Source organism: Dromaius novaehollandiae, chromosome 3 (genome assembly GCF_036370855.1).
Source record: "Dromaius novaehollandiae isolate bDroNov1 chromosome 3, bDroNov1.hap1, whole genome shotgun sequence".
In the NCBI taxonomy this organism is placed as follows: Eukaryota; Metazoa; Chordata; class Aves; order Casuariiformes; family Dromaiidae; genus Dromaius; species Dromaius novaehollandiae.
In genome coordinates this window covers 59,031,804-59,054,391 of record NC_088100.1, presented here as the reverse complement: position 1 = coordinate 59,054,391, position 22,588 = coordinate 59,031,804, and the positions used below count along the sequence as shown (strand labels likewise).

General features: G+C 40.1%; 1 protein-coding gene across 8 annotated transcripts in view; it reads right to left on the bottom strand.

The window, feature by feature from the left end:
* Nucleotides 1-22,588, bottom strand: part of NCOA7 (nuclear receptor coactivator 7) — a 104,047-nt gene that overhangs the window by 66,349 nt on the left and 15,110 nt on the right. For 7 of the 8 annotated variants that reach the window (XM_026105098.2, XM_026105097.2, XM_026105104.2 and 4 more), the window contains one exon: nucleotides 10,671-10,802. In XM_026105098.2, coding sequence (XP_025960883.1) covers nucleotides 10,671-10,720 — 50 coding nt within the window. In that variant the 5' untranslated portion in view covers nucleotides 10,721-10,802. Of the gene's footprint in view, nucleotides 1-10,670; nucleotides 10,803-22,285; nucleotides 22,308-22,588 lie in introns of those variants that run through there. The other variant, XM_026105100.2, reaches the window with a different exon arrangement.

Here is a 22,588-nt window from a genome sequence, read left to right as displayed (position 1 = left end):
ATTAAGAATTATGTCTTGTATTTTCTTTGTGGTTTTTATATCACAACATTTAAGTATTTGTGCTTCAATTTTTAGCTGAAAAGTAGTTTGGATGTTTTCATTTACCTTTTAACTGAAACTTTAAAACACCATCAAAATCCTTCCAGTGGGAAGGGGAAGAGGCAATTACCACAGGGGAAAAACAAAGGTGAAAAATGGCTTTGGACCATTTTAAGCACAAAGAAAAAAGGGGGAAAGGAGCACGTGAGCGGTTCTGCTCCATTTCCGCAGTCTCTGGGCTCAAACGCCACGAGCTCAGAAGGGCATACCACATCTCCCAGCAGACGCAGAACTAAGATAACAAACTGGGGAAAACAGAAAGTCGAAGTGCTGTTGCATTTGCTAAGGCAGCCCTTCTCCTCAACCCTGAGAGGCCTCAACCCCACGCACCCAGGCTGTGGCACGGCTGCAGGGCTGAGCTGCAAGGTTTGGTGCTGCCTCCTCCCTGCGGGAGCCTGGGGCAGCCACCGCCGTCACCATCCCTGATGGCCTCCCCCTAAACAGGGCTGGCAGGATCAGGGGGGACAGGTGCTCTGCAGTATCCTGCCTCCATCCCCCCCTTGCCCGTTCCCTTCTTGGCATGCTGGGTGGCCGCCCTGCTACGCCAGGCAGGTAGGGAGCTGCTGGCCGCCCCGCGCCGCGGCACAGCCATTTCACCTTGCAGCGGTGCCTCAGACCAGCTCCCACCACCCTTGTGGCAGCTCTGCCCACACGAACGGCTTGCAGCGTCCTATTAAATTTAACAACAGGATTCTTCATCTGCATAAAACCACCCAAATGCATCAGCTCATGGGAAAAGAGCCATATTCTGTAGCTTTAAGGCACCCTGCGGAATTACCGAAAAATGGGGTATATAGTATGAAACTCTTCTATAGAACAAAAAGCTCTTCTCAGCCTCAGGCAAGCAGAGCTGTTATATGCATCACCCATTGTGGTCCAGGTGGAAAAAGAAGGGGGCTTTTTGTTTGTTAAGTCAGGGATGTGGGACACAAGTCTTCTAAGGGGCTTTTTTATTTTTTTAATAAAAAAGATTGTCTGATTGAAACATATGATTAACAACTCAAAGCCAAGTATTTATAGAAGCATTATTAAAAGCAAAAATCCAGCAGCTGACAGAAATGCACTACTGTGCCAAAAAAGCAAAACAAACAAACAAACCAAATTTACCTGCAGCTGGCTACATGCAAAATTTAAGCGTACTGGGGAAAAGAAAAAGAAAAAACAAAAACAGCCTCTCTGGAAAAATCATGGTAAAAAACAGTAGTTTTTATCAGTAGGCTAAGTGCTATGCAAGACACATTCTCTGTGCCGGAGAGACCGCTGTCTGACAGGAAAACACTCAGCGCATTAAGGCACCCCAAGAGCTACTAGTTGATTTATGACTCATCTACATTACAAAGGTTTTGCAGCATAAGGACAAATCTTTCCCTCCCCCAAATTCCTAACCAACTCTGCTGCTCTCCTTGAGATTTTCTCCCACGCAAAGCAACAGGAAAAAATCCCACAGACCTTGGTGGAGTAGCAACACAGAGTTAAGATACATGCTTAAATTTCAGATGATCCTAGGAAACAGATCCTGCCCCAGACTACAGTGTGTGTGTGGAGGGGGGGGGGGGTGCGGGGGGGGGGGGGAGGGAAACCTACTGTGGAAAAAGAAAAAGGAAAAAAAAAAATCCACAAACCCACCACCATAATTCCTACGAATCTGACTACAGGAGAGTGAAAAAGTCCCTTCTGAATCAAACCTGGGAGCTGCATTAATGCTGAGGCACAGGAACATACCAGCTTGGCACCCCAGAGGGCCGGATGCCATCAGGAACAGCAGCGCAGCCTCTTACACTCTGACCAGTCCTCCAAAGCCCCAGGGAAGGGCAAAAAGCCAAAATTCCTGGGGGCAGGGAAGGCAGGAGGGGGGGACCTGATGCCCAGCGGCATACGGCGAAGGCAGACAGTCATCCAGTGTCCTTGTCGCAGGAGCCACAACATTTTGTATCTGCAGAATTCCCTTAGTTAGCTGTACAATCTCTTCTGACCGCCAAGACAGAGGGGAAAAAACTGCTTCTCCCCAAAGGTACATCCCTGTGGGTATCATCCATTACAAATGTGTTACCTTCTGCTTTAAAAAGGCAGCCCTTACTGGAAATACAGTCTCACTCGACAACCCAGCAATTGGATAATCGGACCTTTTTTGGCACATGCCAAAAAACACCCAAAAAACACCCAAAAAACACCCAAAAAGAACAGGAGGGCAAAATCTTGATTCACAACTGCAATTTCCCAAAGCAGGAACAAGAGATCTTCAGCAGCACCACAAACCCATCCCATGCTGCGGAGCACCCCTAAGGCACGGGGCTCCCAGGCATGTGGCAGCACCCCCGGCACCTCCCAGCGGCAGCGCTCCCACCCCTGGGACTGGGCTCGACAGCAGCCCCAGAGCGGCACCACCTCCTTCAGGAGCAGCCTGCTCTCAGTATCACTTCCAAGCGATGGGGAACCATGCATCTGCCATGTCTTAATGCTAAATTTCCAACAGCTGGTAGCTAGGCTTAATTTTAAAACACTTCACTGGGATTAAGCACAGTCCTAAAGAACATATTTCTGGGAGGCAAAGGACAAGGAAGGACAAGAAAAGTCCTTCCAAAGACAAGACCATACAAGCAGATACTACAGAAAAACTGCAGTTTAAAAAGGTAATCACCTCAATTTCCCAGGCAGCAGTAAAGTCTATCTGAGCTATCCAGAAAGTCATCTTTTGAAGGCCCCAAACCTTGATAGACACAACGTCCTTAAACTACTCCAAGAACAAAAAGGTATATCACGCTACATATAGTGGAAGTCTCCAGGACACCTCTCGGGCCCTGCAGAGCCAGCTGCAGGCAGTGCGGGTAGGGAAGGAGAGGAAGAGGAATTACATTATGACTATGTTAATAGCAACTCTTATCAAAACTGCACAGATTTCTACATCAAAAGGGATATCACATTACTATTCATGTCCAAAAAAAGCTAAACTTTTTTTTTAAAAAACGGTTTCTTTCTAAAGGCTGATAAGAGACACCCAAAAGGTCCCTTTCAGAAAAGCAAATATAATGCCATTGAACGCTTGCTGCCTAACAAACCAGCTGGTACGTATTTTGCAAGATAATTAGTAAAAAATCTGAAATTGCAGGTGTTAAACAGATTAAAATTAAATAAGTGGAATCTCTTTTCTCTGTATGTTCTGTTATATGGTCCTACAAGAAATCAAAAACTTTTGGAAAAAGAAGAAAGGGTAAGTTTCACAAATACGAAAATTAAAAAATCTCTTTATACAGAACCAATGCTGCTACCCAGTCTCCCTTCACGCATTGTGGAAAAGCGGCAAACAGGTGAGGAGCCAGACAGTATTTCCAGTCTTATGCAAGTTTTATCTCTACAAATAGCATTTCCTCCAGTACAGGAGAATTTCTAAAAACCCAGAAGAAAGGCTCAGGGCCCAATTAGATACTTTTGCTACCTCTGTTATCCCTGCAAAATTCTTCTGTAAATAACTCTACTACTTTTGAGGACAAAAGCATCACAAAAGAACCAAAACTGCACAAATCACTTTGCTACTTAAGCTTCCCAAAGGAAACTGTCACATTGGGTACAATTCAGTGACTCATGGGCCAAGCAGAGGACAATAATACATGCAGTTTTTTCACTGCCTCCTACCGTGCACCACAGAATTACAAGACTGCTAACACAAAATCCTCAGAATTCAGAAAGCAACAGCAACGTGAAACAAGGAAACGGATAAGCAGCTTTTCAACCTATCCTTCCCCTGTGAACTGCCATGTTCTACAATGCTCTTCAGGAAGAAAACAGGTTGCTTTTTTCCCAGCTCTCACTTTTCAGGTTTACAAATGCAATAAAAAGAAAACCTCAATATTTTAAATATAAACAAGAGTGTATGAGCAATAATAGCAAATGGCTCTCAAGCAAGGATCTCACTAACTTCACAAAGGCCTGTTCACAAACGTCTTACGCTGCCACCTGTGAAATTCTAGATGGTCTTTAACATCTCAAAACTAGAACTGTTGCAAAAGAGATCTGAAACACTAATCTACACAGCAGCAGGCAGAAAGTCTGCTAAAAACACTGAAACTCCTCTCTTAAGTAACTAGAGGCCAAATCACAATACTGTATGACCTGGAAAATATTTTATAACTTTTCCCAATATCTAACACAGAAAATCACTATCCCTCATCACCCACACCTGCAGCCCTATATTATAGAGCAAACAATATGCTATCCACCCTATAAATCTGAAGTTGTGATATCTTCAGCCATTTCTTAGAAAATGAAATGCCCCAGGCAAACATGCTATTGGTCAAAACAATGGGAGTAAAATGTAATACTGTTTTTAGTTTCAATAACAGGATTCTGAGGTAATGTTTATATGTCTGGAAGCAGAGCTAAGAAATTTCCATTATACAGATGAGCTGAAACAAAGTGTTATTTCCTAGAGTCCTTTATAAATTTTAAGCATCTCCAGGATCTTGGCTTGAATATTCCTCACACCCAAGATAAAGCTCCACGAAGGTTTGTTTTAAAAACAATGCTTGGAAAATTTTCCTTCTAAAAGCAAAAATAAATGATGCATGGTAACGGAAAGCTGAATAAATATCAACACTTTGTCTCAGCAGAGCAGTAACGACGGCAAGGGGATGATTGCTGGAGAAGTAACCTACGGAGCATCCAACATCTGAAGACTACTGCGTTGATATAATGAGTCCAGCCAACAAGAAGAGATCTCTAACAAAAAAGCCTATGATAAAGTCTCTTGAATGGGACATGCTCTCAAGAAAGTATGTTTGTGCATTTATTTCATACCTGGGCTTCCCTCCTTCCTAGGTATCATTGATATCCTCCCCCTCCCCCTTCCCTGTCTGTGCCCACTATGTTTTTCTCGTTTCACCATTTTCCTATGCCTTAACAGACACAGGAATTAAAAATATCAAGTGTATAAATACTGAATATGGGAATAAAATAGAAGAAAATGAGAAAAATTCCAAAGCTCTTTGGGAGGCTTGTAAACCTGCTGATTTGTAATATGCAAAAAACTGACCTAGGAGTAACTACACTGCATCAGACCATGTAGCTCAGCATCCCGCCTCCAACGGCAGCCAAAAGGCAAGTACCAAGGGAGGACTATAAGGGCATGAAAAGTATATATGATTCTTTCCCCAGCTAATCTTTCCAGACTCTAGCTGTTTACAGCTCAGCAACTACGTACTAATCATTGTAAATGTTTAAAAGTAAAGCTAAGGTTATGCTGTAAACAATTAACGTATACAAATGTTCAAATAAAACAAACAACACAACAAATTGTTATTTCTTTTAGGTAGTAAAAAATAAATAAGAAAAAAATTGCAAATAAAAGCCTGATGTCAAGTAAATAATAACTCTACCTAAGTGATCTATATCTTCATAAATCTTAAGTTTCATATACAAATCTTAACACGCATGAAGGTAAATTTAAGTATCAAAGCCATGAATCTAAATGAAATTAAAACATGATGTAAAATTATTTTCCTTAAATATTCACATCACAAGGCAGAATGAGGTGAGTATCAGGTTTTACAACTGACTTCAGGTTCTGACTGAGTAAAGTAGGCGCTAACGGGAGTCCCACCTACTCAAATGGACTTTGGAGCATGTCTCAGACATTTATATCATCTGTGAACTAAAACTTGCAATTCCCCCAAAAGCCTTAAAAAAGAAATTTGGTTCAACAGAAATGCCAGTTTTAATGTACATCTCAATATGTTCTTCTTCAGATTAAGGTCACCGCAAATTGGAGACACTAATTATTGTCCCCAATTATTAATTAATGTAAGAATCTCAGTCTACTTGTCAAAAAGTAGTATTTTTTTCAAATAAAGCATTTACTTGTTGTTCCCTGATAAGAAAGTAGTCGAGAGCTACTTGACATAGTGACAATAGACCATGGGAAATGCTGACTAACTCACAGTAAGGAAGGTTAAGAGATACAGAAAACTTTAAAAAGCCTCTTCTGTCATTCTTTCAGAAACCTACTCAAACTCTTCCCTCGTGACTTCTCATCTCCTAGAACCTCCTGTCCAAATAGAACTATGCATGCAAAACAATTCCAGTTTTAAACTGTACATTCAGTGTACTACTACTACCACCAGACTATCAATTTACATTCAAGGCAATTCTTTCCATATAACACATCACTCATTCTGGTAATTTCTTTTTAAATTTAGTTAAATTTTTAGTAGTTATTTATTTTAAACTTGCTTTAAAAACAGTTTCCGATGTGAAAGGAACTAGGTTTCTACAAGCAATAATCAGTATTACTAGAAGATATAACTAGAAAGGACACCAAGTTTGGGAGGGGAGGTTGTTTTGTTATGCCTTTTTACTGATGAAAATGTTCTTTTTCAGAAGACATAACAGGATAGCACTGTCACTGTAGCAATTACTTTGTTAATTAATTGCTTTCATACTGTTCCTCATTACACCAAAAAAAAAAAAAAAAAAGATTTGAAGTTTCAGCTTTTATTTCATTTACCAGAAATTACTTTTACATAATGCCCTCCCAAATCATACATGTGCGCAAGCTGAAATCCCCCCTGAATTCACACAGTATTATCACTGAATTTATGCTGCAATGGAGAACCTACATAACAGACGAGGGGAAGGCAGAGAGGTTCTCCATTCTGTGAGAACACAAGGAAGATAAAGGAAGCACAGATAAAGGAGAAGAACAAGTTGCATCAGGGTTCAGGGGAACATAACCACAATAAAAAAGAACCAAATGTCACAGTCAAGCAACAGTAAGTGGGTATCTAATACACATAGATGTGCCATTGTACATCTATATTACATTGTACCATTTATTTTCTGACTTGCTGGATACCAGGACAGACTTCAGAGCAAGAGGAGACAGAATTCTTTGCAAGAGCTGGAGTAATACTGGTCCATTTTGAAGCTAATGACACAGAAGTAAACAGAAGAGCCTGAAAACAAGGTTTGAAGAATTAGGCAAAAAAAATTAACTACACAGAACAGTCTTCAAATAGGAGTAACAGTCTCAGATAAGGACTTCTTTCATAAGAGAAGCTTATGCTTGCATGTTAACTCTTACACTCTTACTTCTTGCCTGTTAAACTCCCATGAGCTGTAACATCTTATCTGTACAAGGAATTCAAATTGGTCTTAAAAAAATTTTTGTAGACATTTCTATTTGAAAAGTTTCAAGTTGAATGAGCTGCCAGCCCATTCAGGCAAAAATAAGCCCTTTACCACAACACACTCAGGGCAGAGAAGTATTTGGTTAGAAAAAGAAATGAATGGTGAAGGTTTCATTTCAGATTCACTTCCCAGGAGGAGGGGTGGGGACCTGTGAGAAGAGCGCTGTTCCCCTAACGGAAAAAAGGGAGGCACTGAGAACTCAAGATCCCAAGTGGAAAGACGTGATGGCTAGGGAGATCTCATCTATGAGGAAAGTTTAAATAGTTCAAAAGGATAAGTGTTTAAACCAGCCTATTTGAAACACTGAAGTTGGGGAAAGGGGATGCAGACAGTCATTCCATGATAATTTTGCTTCCTCCCTAGCAATTTAAGAGCTGGTTTGTCAGCAGATTACTACTGCCATAGTAACTACTTCAAATATTTGGGGGTTCTCAAGTTGAGCCTTTCAAATGATTGCTACCATGATCCATCAGACGCTGAGTGTCACCCCTATCCAAAGCTTTCCTAGAGGGACCAAGGACAACATTAGTTTGAAGACCAAACGCTGCCTTCTGATAGGAAGTCAGCTGGCTTTGGATGCCAGCAGGGCAGCAAAGCAGATGCTTGTCCTGCTGTTGGTGCCCATGTGCTCCCTTGCTCTGCCAACAGAAAACTCAGGTTTCTGGTAGCAGCAGCTTAAGAGAAAAGAGCAGTATAGAGTATTACAGGTTTGAAGTAAAACTCCAGCAGGTGCACTCATTGCCCATTTTTCTGTTATTGTCTTTGTTCTTGTTAATAACACAATAACCTTCCCTGTTATGTGAGGTTTTCTATTAAAACTCATGTATTTTCGTGAATACAGCCCACGAGTTAGCTGTAAAACATTGTACATTCAGTGCTGCTGAGGTAAAAGTTTTGTCCTTTCTGTTCTAATCTAAGCAGAATCCTTCTCCTCAGCAGAGTGGAGCAGAGCCCTTTCCCCCTTTCTCCAGACATGGAGTCTGGTTTAGTCTCTTCTGCAAGCAAAGGGAGGGATCCTTTTTCCATTCCCTCTTTTGGCAAGCAGTAGTCTTCTCCTACAAGCATAAGCATCTGGGCTTTTTTTTCCCCCCTCCTTAATTTGATCACAGGTAGAAGTAACAAGATTAACATAAGAGGGAGAAAAATCTTTGTCCCATAACAGTATTTACTGTACATAAATTGAGATATTGTAAATACTGCTATTATCCTAGGCTCACAAAACATAATAGTAAAAACAGATAAGGGAAAAAACAGTAATGGAAGCAGTAGTAACGAAAATAGAGTGGTGCATGTGTTCGGCAATCAGCCAAGGTTGCTCCTGGCTTAAAAAAGATGAGACCAAGCTGGCATGACAAAGATATTTGAAGAAGCACACAAAGTAATATTAGGCAGGGCCAAAATTATCAAATCTGAGTGCTCAAACTTGAGGACAAAACAGGTGTCCTCAGATTCTGAAATGCTAAACATCCATTGACAGGGAAATCAAAATACACAATTAAAATATCTAGCTGTGCCACTATCAGGCACTTAAGTTTGAAACTTGTGCCTACATCTAATAGAAAGTTAAACTTTAAAAAGCTTAAAGACCCACTAGGGACATCGTTAGAACTGCCTTTGTATTACTACTATTTCCACTACTTGTATGATATTTGTACAGTGTCAAAGCATTTATTAGCAAGCTGCTGGGACACCTGTTTACTAGAGGAAGTAAGCTAGACTTAAGATGGTAGGCTAAAATCAAGGACATGTAGATTTGGTTCTGCTTCTGTCCCTGACCGCATACACAGACAATGTATGTGAATGTAAGCTGGGCATAGTATCTTCTGACTTATTTTAGTTTCTATCAAGACTTGCAAGTCTCTGGTAACATTCATGTAGAAACAATACACAGATTTGTTTAGAGCAGGGACTGCATTTAAGCCTCACAACCTAGATAAAGGAGACAGACATAAGCCAAGGGGAAAGAGATAGATGACTTCCTCAAAGGTGCATAGCAGGTAAATGTTAGATGCAGGTCTTCTCAACTCCTGCCTAGCGTCCCGGGCCTGTGTAGAACATGCTGCCTCTGTGAATTTTGGAAGAGACTAGCCAAAGATGAGACAAAATCTGTAAAAACAAATTAAATAAAATGTCAAGCAGCACTTTGCCGAAAGCCTTGCGGTAGTTTCAATTTGTTTAGCGGACAGCTTTTAGGAAGGATTACCGCTCAGCAGCTCAAAATATTCTGAATACCAAAGCATCTTACTCTAATGTCTCTTGAAGCCCAAGTCTTTCTTAACAAGAAATTACTTGTTCCTTAGTGCAATCTCTTTAGCTACTTCAGTTTTATCCTACTTGATATCTCCTCTGCTATAGGTGCCATTGTTTATTTCCCTTTCTCAAATACAAAAATCCTATTTCTTTCCATCAACGTAATAGCATTTCTCCAAATGAAAAGCAAGTTACCTGCCATTAACAGATGTCCTTCACTACAAAACTTTCAAGTCTTTAACCATCCTTATATGCTGAACAGCAATGGAGAAGTGCTCCAACTTTTCCCCTCACTAGTTTATCAAGGTGGGCACCTACCTCTCTGGATGACAGTAATGTACCTAGACTAGTGTTTTATTGTAGTTTCATTAACAGTTATTTCTCACAGAGTGAAGACAGCATGTGGTTTTCCTTCTCAATGCTGCAGAAACCATCTCTGAAATCCATTTTGAAAACAGCCAAGGAAGTTTTTTTTATACTAGGCTTCCCCCCATACCCTGTACAAAGAGTAAATGAGCTTTGGTTCCACTTGTACATCAGAGCTCAAAGATGGCTACAAAAATACTGAATTAACAAAAACAAGTTATTAAGAAAGCAACACCAGTTACTTCTTAAAAAAAATCACCAACCATGAATTCCAAATGATAGAAATGATTGACAGAAAAAACACTTTTTTATCCATATAGATGATAAAATTGAGGCAGCTTAGCCCATTATCACAGTTACTTTTTTTTTTTTAAAGCTCACTTATCTCTCCTGCGAGATAATACTATTTAGTCTGTGCTTTAATTTGAAATCGGATAAACTTTATCTAAGCACAAACATATCTAAACATATGTTTATAAACACTCTTCAGAAACTGGATGTCAGAAGCTCAAATTCAGTGCAGTTTGCAATTCACTACCCAGGAAGAGTTTTGTGTCATTTATAACACTTACAATTCGAGCTTATCTCTGTTACCCAAAGAGAACAAATCACCACTCCAACACTAGGGACAGGAACAAAGAAAGCTCTCTCCGGATTCATAATGCAGTAGTGTTTTAATTTTTATACATGCTTTAAAAATTATAAAGCCTCATGAAAAAGGCAGAGTGATGAATTTCATATTTTAATCAGCGTTGAAATAAAACCTGTAAGCTTACCGAGAAAAATAGCCTTGTCTTCGTTCCTTCTTCTCTTCCTTGGTCTCCATTATGTACAGTTAAACGGGCAAGGTGGGCAGCCAAGCGTTAGGCTCTTTTTCCCTTCAGTACCTCATACCCAGGCAGAGTCCCCTGTATACAACATTTTAAAAACAGGAAGTTCATAAATCAACGTGTCAACAACACTTACACACACTTAAAGGGTAGTGGGAATGCAAGTGACCTAGTGACAAAGCAAAGTAAAACTTTAACCGGTGAACGCTTGCCATGCAATATCAATTCAGTATACAATAAGACAAAAGACAATAAATGCACCTGAGACAGTTTCTCCAGCAGAGAAAGAGAGGCATACTGCAAAAGGACGTAATACAAAGACCACTAGCAAGTTTTAAAACCCTGGAAGGATTAAAGTCTTTTGCAAGCTGTTAAACAGTTTATATCAAAACTTCTTTCTATTTCGCCTGCATTATAGACAGGAAGATAAAAAGCAGGTTCAGAAGCATCCAGGACAAACACTAAAACCAGAGAAATATATAATGTTCACTTCACAACAATTTTGTTAAATAGTGAGAAATTAGAAAGTTTAAAATATTGAAAAAGAGTAATCTACATTCTGTGCACAGGTTTGATCGTTGTGAACCGTTAAACAAATACAGAGGGAGAAACATGATGGACCAACATCCTGCTTGCCAGGTGAATTGTAGCCACCCAGAAAAAGAGTGGAGTAGAGAACATTTTCTGAGAAGTTAAAAAACACCCAAAAGGAGACCTCAGTAACACTGGAAATGTAATGTAAAAACATCTTTAGATGAACACACAAAAATCTCAGTATTTATTTGCTTATGATGCCAGAATCATAGCAGCTTTGCAGAATTCAGCACAGAAGCACCTGTAAACCAAAAGGTGGAAGTTTCAGAACTGCTTGGCGATTACTGCAATTAATGCTGTGCCACACCAATTGTTCCCAAAGAATCCTACCAAGATCGTTTTATTCTCTTCCAGCCTCCAATATACATTCAATCTACGCCCATGGCCTGTGCCCATGCACAAAGCAAGTTAACTTCTTGAGAGTTCTTCTTCAGTACTCCAGATTTAAGTTTAAACCAGAAGTTACTACTGAATATTTTAGTCTATAACAAATAAATAGAAGCCACATAAACTATGTGTATAAAAAGCAGAAAAGTTACTTTGTGATATAATCAGTTCCCATTATTTTTCCTGTATTAAAAGATCATGAGCTACAAACTGTCAGATGTCACCAAAAGAGATAACATAGTAAAAACAGATTAACCTATTTGGAAAAGTCAGAGAATATATTATACTACACTCTACCTGTAATACATGCCATCATTTTCTCTCCAAATATATGGAGCATCAGCACATAGCAATCAAAGTCTATTGCTTCAAAATGCACTACTTCTTATTCATTAATTTTGAATACAATTAGTACATCATAAAGAATCTACTCTCTCTGATATCTATGCACCTACACAGAGTCTTACAGTAATGGTCACTGTGCAAAAGCACTCTTCGAATGGCAAATTTGCCTGCAACAACTTTGGATTTATAAATAGAGTACTATTTTATCCACCATCTTTGCAAGTTAATGCATATTGCAGTCTCCCACAGGACACAAATTTAGCTGATAGTAGGATAAGAATAGCACCAAAACAAATTACACTCTCCAGATGCCCAGTCTATGTGAAAGTACCACATGTTTCCTGAGAATTTCGGTGCATCCTCATCCCCCCTGTTTGGGTGGGCCCCCAGAACCTCAGAGGATCAGCAACCTTGACTTTGTTTGCACTCCATTTAGAGTTGTGATAAACCTTTCAAAAGCACATCACCTGTATAGCAAACTGAAAGAGTTCAAAGAAAGAGGAACCACTTTTTTCCCCTTAGTCTACTTTGCCTTTACTGAAGGTAAACACACTCTGTGGTGCATGCATGATGGACCATATTTGAGCCTCCTGACGCTGATACCAAGTAGTATCAAGTTACCGTACAGTACTGAGATACTATTAAACCCATGCACATGTGGACAGTGGGACCCGTGGGACACAGGGAAGTGAGAAAAGCAGGGGCTCTCCTCACCTCACTGAAATATGATCAGTCAGAAAGCATGGGATCAGGTGAGGGAAGTAAGATCTGCCCTTGGGGACCCCACCCTGCCGGAGAGGCAGTGGCTGCTCCTTCCATCCATTCTCTTCCCCCCCCCATAATCTACCACCCAAGGGTATACCAGCTCTGCCCTGGCACTATGCTGGCGATGAAAGGAGCACTGCTGAGCAGGGAGCCAGGAGGAGGAGAGCGGTAGAAGCGGCTGGGACACCACACAGGAACTGCAGATGCTGCAATGGGTGTCAGCACTGAACAATTTTGGCATTGTTTAGATTGCAAAGTTTGCTGTTTGTCTTCATTAATATGAAACAAAGCTTTAGCCACGAAAACGCAGGTATAAAGCCTACACTTCCCACATCAGCTGTATGCATATGGAACCCACTGAAATCCTTTCACAAAACAAAACAAACAAAAGCCACCCACCCCCAAACAAGAAGAACTACAAAAACAAAGCAAAATTCTGTTCAGAACAGATGGACACTCAAAAATTGAAATGTCACCATAGAACAAAAGTAACATAAAGGCACTCAGGTGAAAACTCAGAAAAAAAAGTGCACAGACATCTCACGTCCAATAACCAATCAATGAAAGTGTTCACAATAGAAGAGTATCTTAACATGAGTTGTCAACATCTGTTGACTTCTAAAACTTATTTATCTCATTTTCTTAGAAGAAACAAAAGAGCTATTCTAGGAAGGCATATTTGAGACTGAAAACTGTACTTTGAAAATGCTTTCTTTCAGTACTACTACAAAAAGCAAAATGATTAGGAGTGCAGACTTCATAACCTCCTGGTTATGCTTCTGTTGTTTGTAATTTTTCATGTATTAGCTTAAAAAAAAAATCCTGAAAGTTAGGAGGATCACAGAGCAACCTTCTGTAACTGCTACCAAAACTAGTATTTTGAAAAGCCCATTTCAGCTTCTAGGTCTTTAAGCAATAAAAGCAATGTTTACCTTCAAGGTTATTGGTGACATTTTAAAGTTACACCAAAATAAAACACACTCCCACCCACATAAATAAGAAATTCCAGTTATTCTTCAGTAGTAGCAACTCCTTAAAATATTGAGGATGTGTGATTAGAATGGATATTTAAAAATCTAGGTTTCATGGTTCCTCCTTTCTGCTGAAGTTTGAATCATGCCAGCTACTAAAAACATACATATTTGGGGGATATTCATATGTTGGGAGATAGATATGATACTCATATATCATGAGCACAGTCCAAGCTCAAATGATAAAGCTGATTTTATAAAAATTTCAGGCTCTGTCAATTCCCTTCTAAACTGAAGCTGTAATATACAATGAAAAGTTTGTATCACATGTCTACAGGAATGCTAGATTCTTTTATTAGGTTATTTCAAGAAGAAAGATCTTCCTGACAGGCATACATTTCTGGACCTGTTAAAATTTGTTGCTCTCAAAATCAAGCCAGTGTTCAGTGACACCTCACCTGATTACACCTAATTACACACACAAGAACAAAATAACACCAAAAAGCATATGGCATGTATTCATACAGTCTCATTGCTTTGGGCTTTTTCATTTATATTAGCATTTTGGGGGCGGGCGGTGGAGGGGAGGATATTTGCTCCTTCCTCTATTAAGGCACATTGCCAGGGAGCTACTGAGGATGACACTGGGAGTCGGTAAACAGGGTGGGAAAGCAAGGTCACAAAAACAAATAAACAAACAACAACAAAAAAAAAAATCACAGAAACGGACTGAGCTCCTGACTGTGGAGAGTCAAGCCACTGCGACCACAACCACTCTCCCAACACCTCCAGAAACGCTGCTTCCAGCCGTGCTGCCCACACTGCCACCTGACACCTTGCAGCAGCAGCCCCCCTGCCTCACCTGCTGCCTGCAGCTGCACCCCTCACCCCAGGGCAGACCCCAGGCATGGTACACACAAAGCAGCAGAAGAGGCAGATGTGCTAGGTGTAAGGCTAACCAAGGAGGAAGGGAAACTATGTTTCCAAGGGGAATGTTAAAAACAAGTAAATACATGAATAGAGCATTCTAAGTCCTCTAAAGAGTTTGATAATTTCATCTGTAATTTTCATTTGTTTTTCTCTCTCCTTTCTCAGGCACAAAGAATTGCTCCTTTCAGTTTAAGTAGTCTGCTTTCTTAGGAGACAACAAGGTACAAAGCATTATCTTTGCTTGCTGCACCCACGGGTAAGCATCCAGAACTGCTGCCTGCTGGCTCTACGGCCGCAATCTTCCAATTGTGAGCATTACTTCCAAAACCATGCACATGGACAATTGCACATTCAACAGCACTAGCAATGCAGAAGCCAGTAAAGTATCTGATTATTTTTAGAACATACAATGGACCTGACAGCTTGTCTCCGACTATGTGTGCCCAAAATATACAAGTCCTGGAAACACACACAGAGGAAAAAAAGTGGTTTAGACTGTGCAATTCATTCTCATTCTGTGCCTGTTTGTCATATTTATATATTTATATATGTGTGTGTATATATATATATATATATATATACACACACACACACACACATATATAAATTTTAGGACCCTGTAGTGCCAATGTCTCTCAACCTTCGATCAGGTAGAAAAATGCTGTAATTCTCTACTTCACAAATGGGGAACTGAAGTACAGGAAGTGCCTCCACACAGTCAAATGAGAAAGGAAGGGCAAAGTGCATAAGCATCCTCACTCTAGCTTTAATTCAATCAGTGCAGATAGCAAGCAGCAATAAGGATCAGGGAAGAGACTAATTTGTCAGGGAGCCCATTATTATTTTCTGCGTAAAATTTAAGCTGACACAAGCTATGCAAACTACGCACAGTCTCACATTTATTCGGCTATGCAGGCACTTGCATAGAAATTAATGCTCAGATCCACAGAAGAAAATAAAAAGCCTAAATTCCTCTCTGCATCTAGGTTTAAATGGCTCACTCAGCGCTCTCAGAAAGCATATAATATAGAGTGATGAATTGAACCCAAGTCCCAGGGTAGCATCCTGTATCATAGCAGAGGTCCCCAAAGGTGAACAACAGTGGGAGTGTGGAAACTGCAAAAAGAAAACAGAGGTGGTGAGAGGCCTGCACACATTTTCCATAGCTAGAAAGACTAAGTTGATATGATAGAAGACTCCATGTGGGACAGCCAAGCAGACACAGTCATGCCAAAAATGTAGCGGTGAAACCCCCCTATGTAGGGGGAACAGCATGTTGCCTAGACCTGCTGTGTAATCTGCACCTGCTCTCTGCTGTAGCATTTTACACAAAACTAGTTTTGTATTTTTGCTTCTGTTTTAACTCAGCCTCTGAGACTACAGGCAAATGACACACACATCTGCTCATACAACTACACATTTCCTTACCATCATCTGCTGCAATACAAGCATTCAAATGTTGCCACTCACCTTCTTCGAACATGAAGCATCACTAATGATTCTGCTTAGACCCGCAACTGGGAAGCAGCCAGAGCACCTTTGTGCAGTTCTAACAAGTCTGCTCTGTACACACACCAGTTCGGACCCCTAAAAAAGCACACCATCATAGACAGAGAGGACTATACCACCAGGTCAGTATTAAGACCAAAAAAGGAAAGATGATATAACACTGAAAACAATATTAAAAATTTGCATCTAGCTCGCAAAGGAAGTAATGGTAAAACTACAACAAGGCACACATTAAGGGGAAGTATTTTTAGTGTACTAGTTCTGAAACCAGGCACTTAGAATTGCTATATGTGCCTCTGGAAAGCCCAAAGCAGTTTCTAGAGCACTGCACAGATTCAAGTAGTTACCCACACCAACAAAGCTGCAGTACTAGGCCACACAACACATTTAAGCCTAAGGCAACAGAAACAGGAGGACATGGAACAGGAGAAGCATTTTAATTTGCTGCCAGGTCATACAGATGCATGTATTCTGAAGAAGGGTTTATTAGCACCTTACTTGAGAAATGATAAACTTTGCAGTATTTGGTTAATCTATGTCTCACTGACTGGATTAACCAGGTTAAGTTTTACTGCTTTTGTACTCTACTAGTGTACTCCATCTGGTGTAACAGTAAAAGGTTCAATTATATATTCACATTATAATTACCATATAAACGTAAGGGTATTTCCAAAACATGAATAAGCTCTTTGTTTACAAAGAGGTTCCAGGCCATTACATATAACTGCAGAGTCCTGAGCCAAACTAGGAGAGTTTCCCTACTGCGCTGAAGCTGGGGCTGGTCACTGAACCTTTGCTTAGATGAATAACCCTCTTTTATGAAAATAACTCCACTGACCTTTCGAGTATCACACCTGTCATGTTCCTTGTAAAAAGACTGCACTCTTAAAAGCCCTCAATCAAAAAGCAAAAATTAAAAAACTGAAAAGGACTTTGAAGACTGAAGGGATTTCTGGACTTCTTCAGATTAAACATAAACTAGTATCACAATCTCCTGATCTCCAAATGGAGAGAAAGACATGTTTGGTGTAGCTGTTCCATGCTGTGGCTCTCAGTAACATGATCAGAAATCCAGGACTGTAAAGATATGATCTGGAGAGAAGATACAAAAAGGAAACCAACACCCTTGCTCTTGAGGATTTAGCTGGAATAGTTCTGGTGGTTATTAAGCCCACTATAGAGATGTAGTGGCTAAGGGTCTGAGCATTTCAGTTCTCACACACACAGCAAAAAACCACACACACAGGCTAAGCTTAGATCACCACGCTAATTAGATCTGCAAAAGCCTGTCCACATGACCAGAGTGAAAAAGATAAACGAGAAGCCAAGTAACAGAACAACAGTAACAAAGGATTGATTCAGCTCCAGCAGACTCCCCAGCTGAATTACCTCTGGCTGACTTGGGAGGAGACTCTTACCATTAAGTCAGACTATCCTGTTTCACAGAAAATAAGAGGATGCAAAAGAGGTACCAGAAATTCCAGGTCATGAATGACAGTTGTCAAGAAATAAAGACATCTAGGAAGATTTAATCTTCCCTTTCTGACAGTTGAACACTACCAAATGTAGTTTCCGTAAGGAATAAATGCATTATATTGCATAATTCAACTGTTGTTGTTGGAAAGAAACAGGTTAAAAAGCACAGTATGGAAGAAAATTTTTAATGGGCGGAGTGCTACACCATACTGAATGTGGAAGGGCAGTGCTGTTTGAAATCAGGCCATTTTGGAAGGTTTTTATCTTTTAGTCATTAAGAACACTGCTGCAGAATTTCTTGCCCATAGAAGTTATAAAAGAATCAACATCTTCATTTTCTTGCATCCCCTGTTTTAATTCATCCTGGTTCACGTAAGTGTCAAGCCCCAGTCTTCTAAACCCAGCAGCCTTTCAGGTTTGCATTGTACAGGTTTGCATAACAAGCCAAATCGAAGTATCAAATCCTGTGCGCTTTATGGACTGCTGACAGAAAACACTGGTCTCTTCTTACCAAATACTGTAAAAAAAAAGATACAAGTCAGCAGCAAAACATTAAGATTCGTAAAAGCAGAATGAATTATGTAGATACTGAAGTACAGAAAACCACACACATGAAAGCAATGGAAGTGCCCATGAACTACTGGTTCCAGTTAGTTCTGAGATTCCAGTAGTTTTAGCAATTTTTATTTAATATACTAAGCCTTTCAACAGTCCTGAGCAAAAACATTACTTTCATTTACATATGAGAAAATAAGAGCCAGAAGGACCTCACAGTCATTCTGTAAAGTTATGACAAAACCACAGACCTCTCAACCGCCAGCCCAATGGCTTACCCATTGTGCCTGCCTTTCTCAGGACACCTTTTGAATTAAATCACCTCTGCTTATACCACATACTCAGGTGTTTCTATCACAGTTTGTATTGCATTTCTGAGATCAGATCCCAAATTGATATACAGCATCATAGTTTCATGGCCAGAGAACAAGAGAAGGATGCAGTTTGCCACATTCATAGAGGGTTAGACAAACATCACCGCTTTCCTACCCTAGAGCATGCACGCACACAAGGGACTTTCATCTATGTATTTAGTAGCACTCAACTACAACACTAAGTACTTGCAGTTTCCTAAAAAAATAAAAATTCATGAACATTCTACATCTACTACCATTTAGAAAATCCCCTTAGGACTATTTTGCTTATTTGGTAGTTGGTTGACACCTGCACGTTCTTTGCTTCCAACAACCCCTAGTTTTATGATCTGGTTTTAAAAACATTTCAAAGACAGCCTGCACAGGCATGTTTTGACCTTGTCAAAACATATGCATGCAGATGATGACAACACTGCCAGAGCTGATGACTTATGGGTTCTCTGTGAGGTCTTAAGGGATGCGACCAAGTCCTCCCTAGATTCCCCACTCTGAACCAAGCAAAGCAACGGAAGCAGCCAACAGACAGTCACTACATCCTTGCACCCCTAGGTAGCAGGCAATGAGAGTGAATCAGGTAGCAAACAAAATCAACCTACTGCCTCATGCCACCTCCCCTCCATGCCAGCTGAGCAGTCAGGAGACTTGTCCTAGGTCACATATGCAGCACATTAAGGACCACGGGATCCACAGTGTCACATATCCCAGGCCTGACTATACATCAGAGTTGTTCCTATGAATTAGCTTATACAGGACCTAAGTGAGATTTGCACTGGCAAAAAAAGCAGAATTCCTTATACAACAGCCCCACTACAGAGAGACGTACAGCAAATGTCCTTTCATGATCACGCAGACCTCAGTCAGCAGAAGTGCCAAGCCAAAGACACCAAGCTTTCGCTCCTCTCTCTCAAGCTGTTAAAATATGTCCACGCAGCACGCAGTTGCTGCGGATTGAAGTATTACTGCCCTTCACCTTCTCACTTTCACCTACTTCAGCTGTTTGTTACTGCTCTTTCACCAAAAATTACCACATAAGGTACTTACAACAGTCTTCTGCTAGTCAGCAGAAGAGATCCTATATCCGCATTTCAGTTTATATCCAACACGTCAGCCCAAAGCCACCTCCATCAGGCTCAGCCACTGGAAAAAGCACTGGGCTTCGCACTGCACAGCTAAATTGCAAGCATGCATTTACTTCTGCCAACTCCGCCATAAGACAGCGGAAAGCTAGGACAGGTGTTACAACTGTATGTGGCAACTCCTTCTGCAGTTATTTAGTTTGGTGGACCACAGCAACTGTAAAATTTAACACTTTAAAAGAGGAGTGATGATGAGACCTATGGCACCATTCACAAGATAAAAGAGACAGGCTAAAAAAGACCAACACGTTCTCAGTTTCACAGCAAACTTACTCTCTCCTCTCCATTCCTTCTTCGCCAATCCAATAAAGGTATTTATATGGAAAATGAATAAGTTAGAGATAGGGTAGAAAGAGATAGATGTTCTTACTTTGAAGAGTCAAAGAAATACAAACAACAATGGTGCGGCTCAATGCTTGGCCCAAATACATGCAAAATAAATTACCTTCTACTTGTAATTACTGCATGTCCTGTTCCCCAAATGCTTTAGCATAACGTCAAGCTTATATTTGCAAATATTGCCATTGTACTCAATAGGATTTAGTAAACACATTCTCAGTGCTTTACAGAATAAGGCCAAGCAACAAGAAATTGCTAAAATATGCATAACTCTACCAACTTAATGGAAGGTATTGGAACTGGTCAATGTTTCTTAGGTTGAGTAGGTTTTCCAAAAAAATTCACAATCATGCTGTGAAAATTACTGGAAACTTTTTAAAATTAAAATGTAGCTACCATGTTCAAGTTTTCAGAAAAAAATAAAACCTCAAATTAACAGCCCACCGAGACTAAACTGATTAACATTTAAATATTTCCTCAATTAAAAAAATGGGGTGGGGGGGCAGGATACAAGAGAGAACTCCAAAGGAAAATTATTTTTTTCAAGTCACACCCCAACATCCCTTTTTCAAATCAACCCTGGTTGCAAGGGCTCTTGATGATGCAAATCCTAGGTTATGGCTCTTTCACCCACCTCCCAACCAAGAAATAAAGCAGCTGAGAAAAGGGTGCAGGGGGAGAAAGGAGTCTCACAGTAATGCAATGCAAATGTTTTCCTATCTGAAACACAGTTAAGAGAACCAGAATGCCAAGTTTCCATAGCAACCTTAACTGTGCCACATTGCATACACTGTGTATTAAGAAACATATTGAACAGTTTAACTGTTCAGAAAAATCCTGTATGTTTGTAACCTGGAGAATTAACAGTGGAAACCTTCACTGTGCATTTCTTAACTCCTTAACCTGAGATCTTTATTGTATTACGGTGCTTTGAAAGCAACATTATATCACATCAACATACACAGTTTAACAGGTGCTCAGATATCACAGAGTTAGGTGCATTAAAGTTACAATGCTTTGACAGTACCATTTACCCACTGCACAGTCTGAAGTCTGTTTTAGAAGCAGCGATGTTTCTCATCATTTCATTCCTCCTTGCAAATTCCTTTAGGTACTGCATAATGAAGAATGACTTAGCTCTATCGCCCTTCTGCAACATCCTTTAAATCTTTATTATCTTACCATTTTTCCTTTCTCCATCTCAGGATTCCTGTAGAACACTACACAGCTTCTGGCCTTGTACTAGTAGAGAGCCAACTCATGCCACTTAGAAGGCAAAAAACCCCTAGCTGAAACTAAACTGACCTTGCCATGTAACACAGCACAGTTACATTTACCTGCGTAATTACAGAATCTCTCTGAATAGCTACTTGCTTCTTTCCAGTAAGATTTTTGTCTACTTTTCTGTGATCTACCAATTTGTGAAGAGCTAAGTCTACTTGCAATTATTCACATGAATAGTTAGCAACCTTAATATTAGTCAGAGAAAACATACCCACATCTGCAGTGACAGAATAGTTGCGCATCTTAATATAACTAATCACTAACACCTGTAAAAGCTGTCCTTGCCAAAAATCTGTGGAATGAAAGCCTTAAAGTAAATATAAACTGCCACATTTGCTTTTATCATCACTTTTTTTTTTTCCTTATCTTCCACTGCTCTCCCTCTCCAGTTCTCAGAAGGGTAACAAATCCTCAGTTCAGAAGGAAGGGGGGGAGAAAAGGAGGCTGTTTCTATGTAAGCAGAAAAGCCAGAACAAATGACCAGTTCATACAGACCAGCTATACACTATCCTTTCCTCAGCATAACTAATCTGGACTTCATTTGCTCAACTCTGGATGCGTTCACTCAGTGAGATGGTTCAGGGCTTGGTTAACAAAGAGGAAAAAGGAAGTTTGAATCAAGCTTGATTAGAGTTGAATTAAAACAGAAACATGGAAACTTTCTGGTAGAACAATAGCAGCAAACATTTTACCTTCAGATAACTCAAGTGTTTTAAAAGTTATTATTAAACTGAGGTACTCTTGTCGAACAAAGCAAGCTGACTTTGAAACTAAAATTCACAGCATCTTACATTGAAAGCACCAGCATAAAGTATCTCAGTGTTTCTGAAGCTAAACATTCCTTTTCCTTTTTGCTGGCCAAAGGAAAAGAAAGAAGAAAAATCACAAAATTTTACCTCATTTTACAAATAATTTCAATTCCTCCAGTGCTGCATTTTCACTGAAGAAATTTCAGCCACATTACTACAAACTCAATGTCGCTGAACTCTGTACTCGTGGAGAACTACATCAGCATCAAGTGCATTCAGAGGGACTACTCACTTATATGAGTTATACTTGTAATAAGTAAGTACGCATTTGCAGAAGTGGGAACTGAAGATGAAAGCTGTTAACTTCTCTTTCACTTCAAGTTACCTCTCATATGGTTGGTAATGGCGGCACTTCAGACTGCCTAACATGCTCCAGGAGAAAATTTTGTC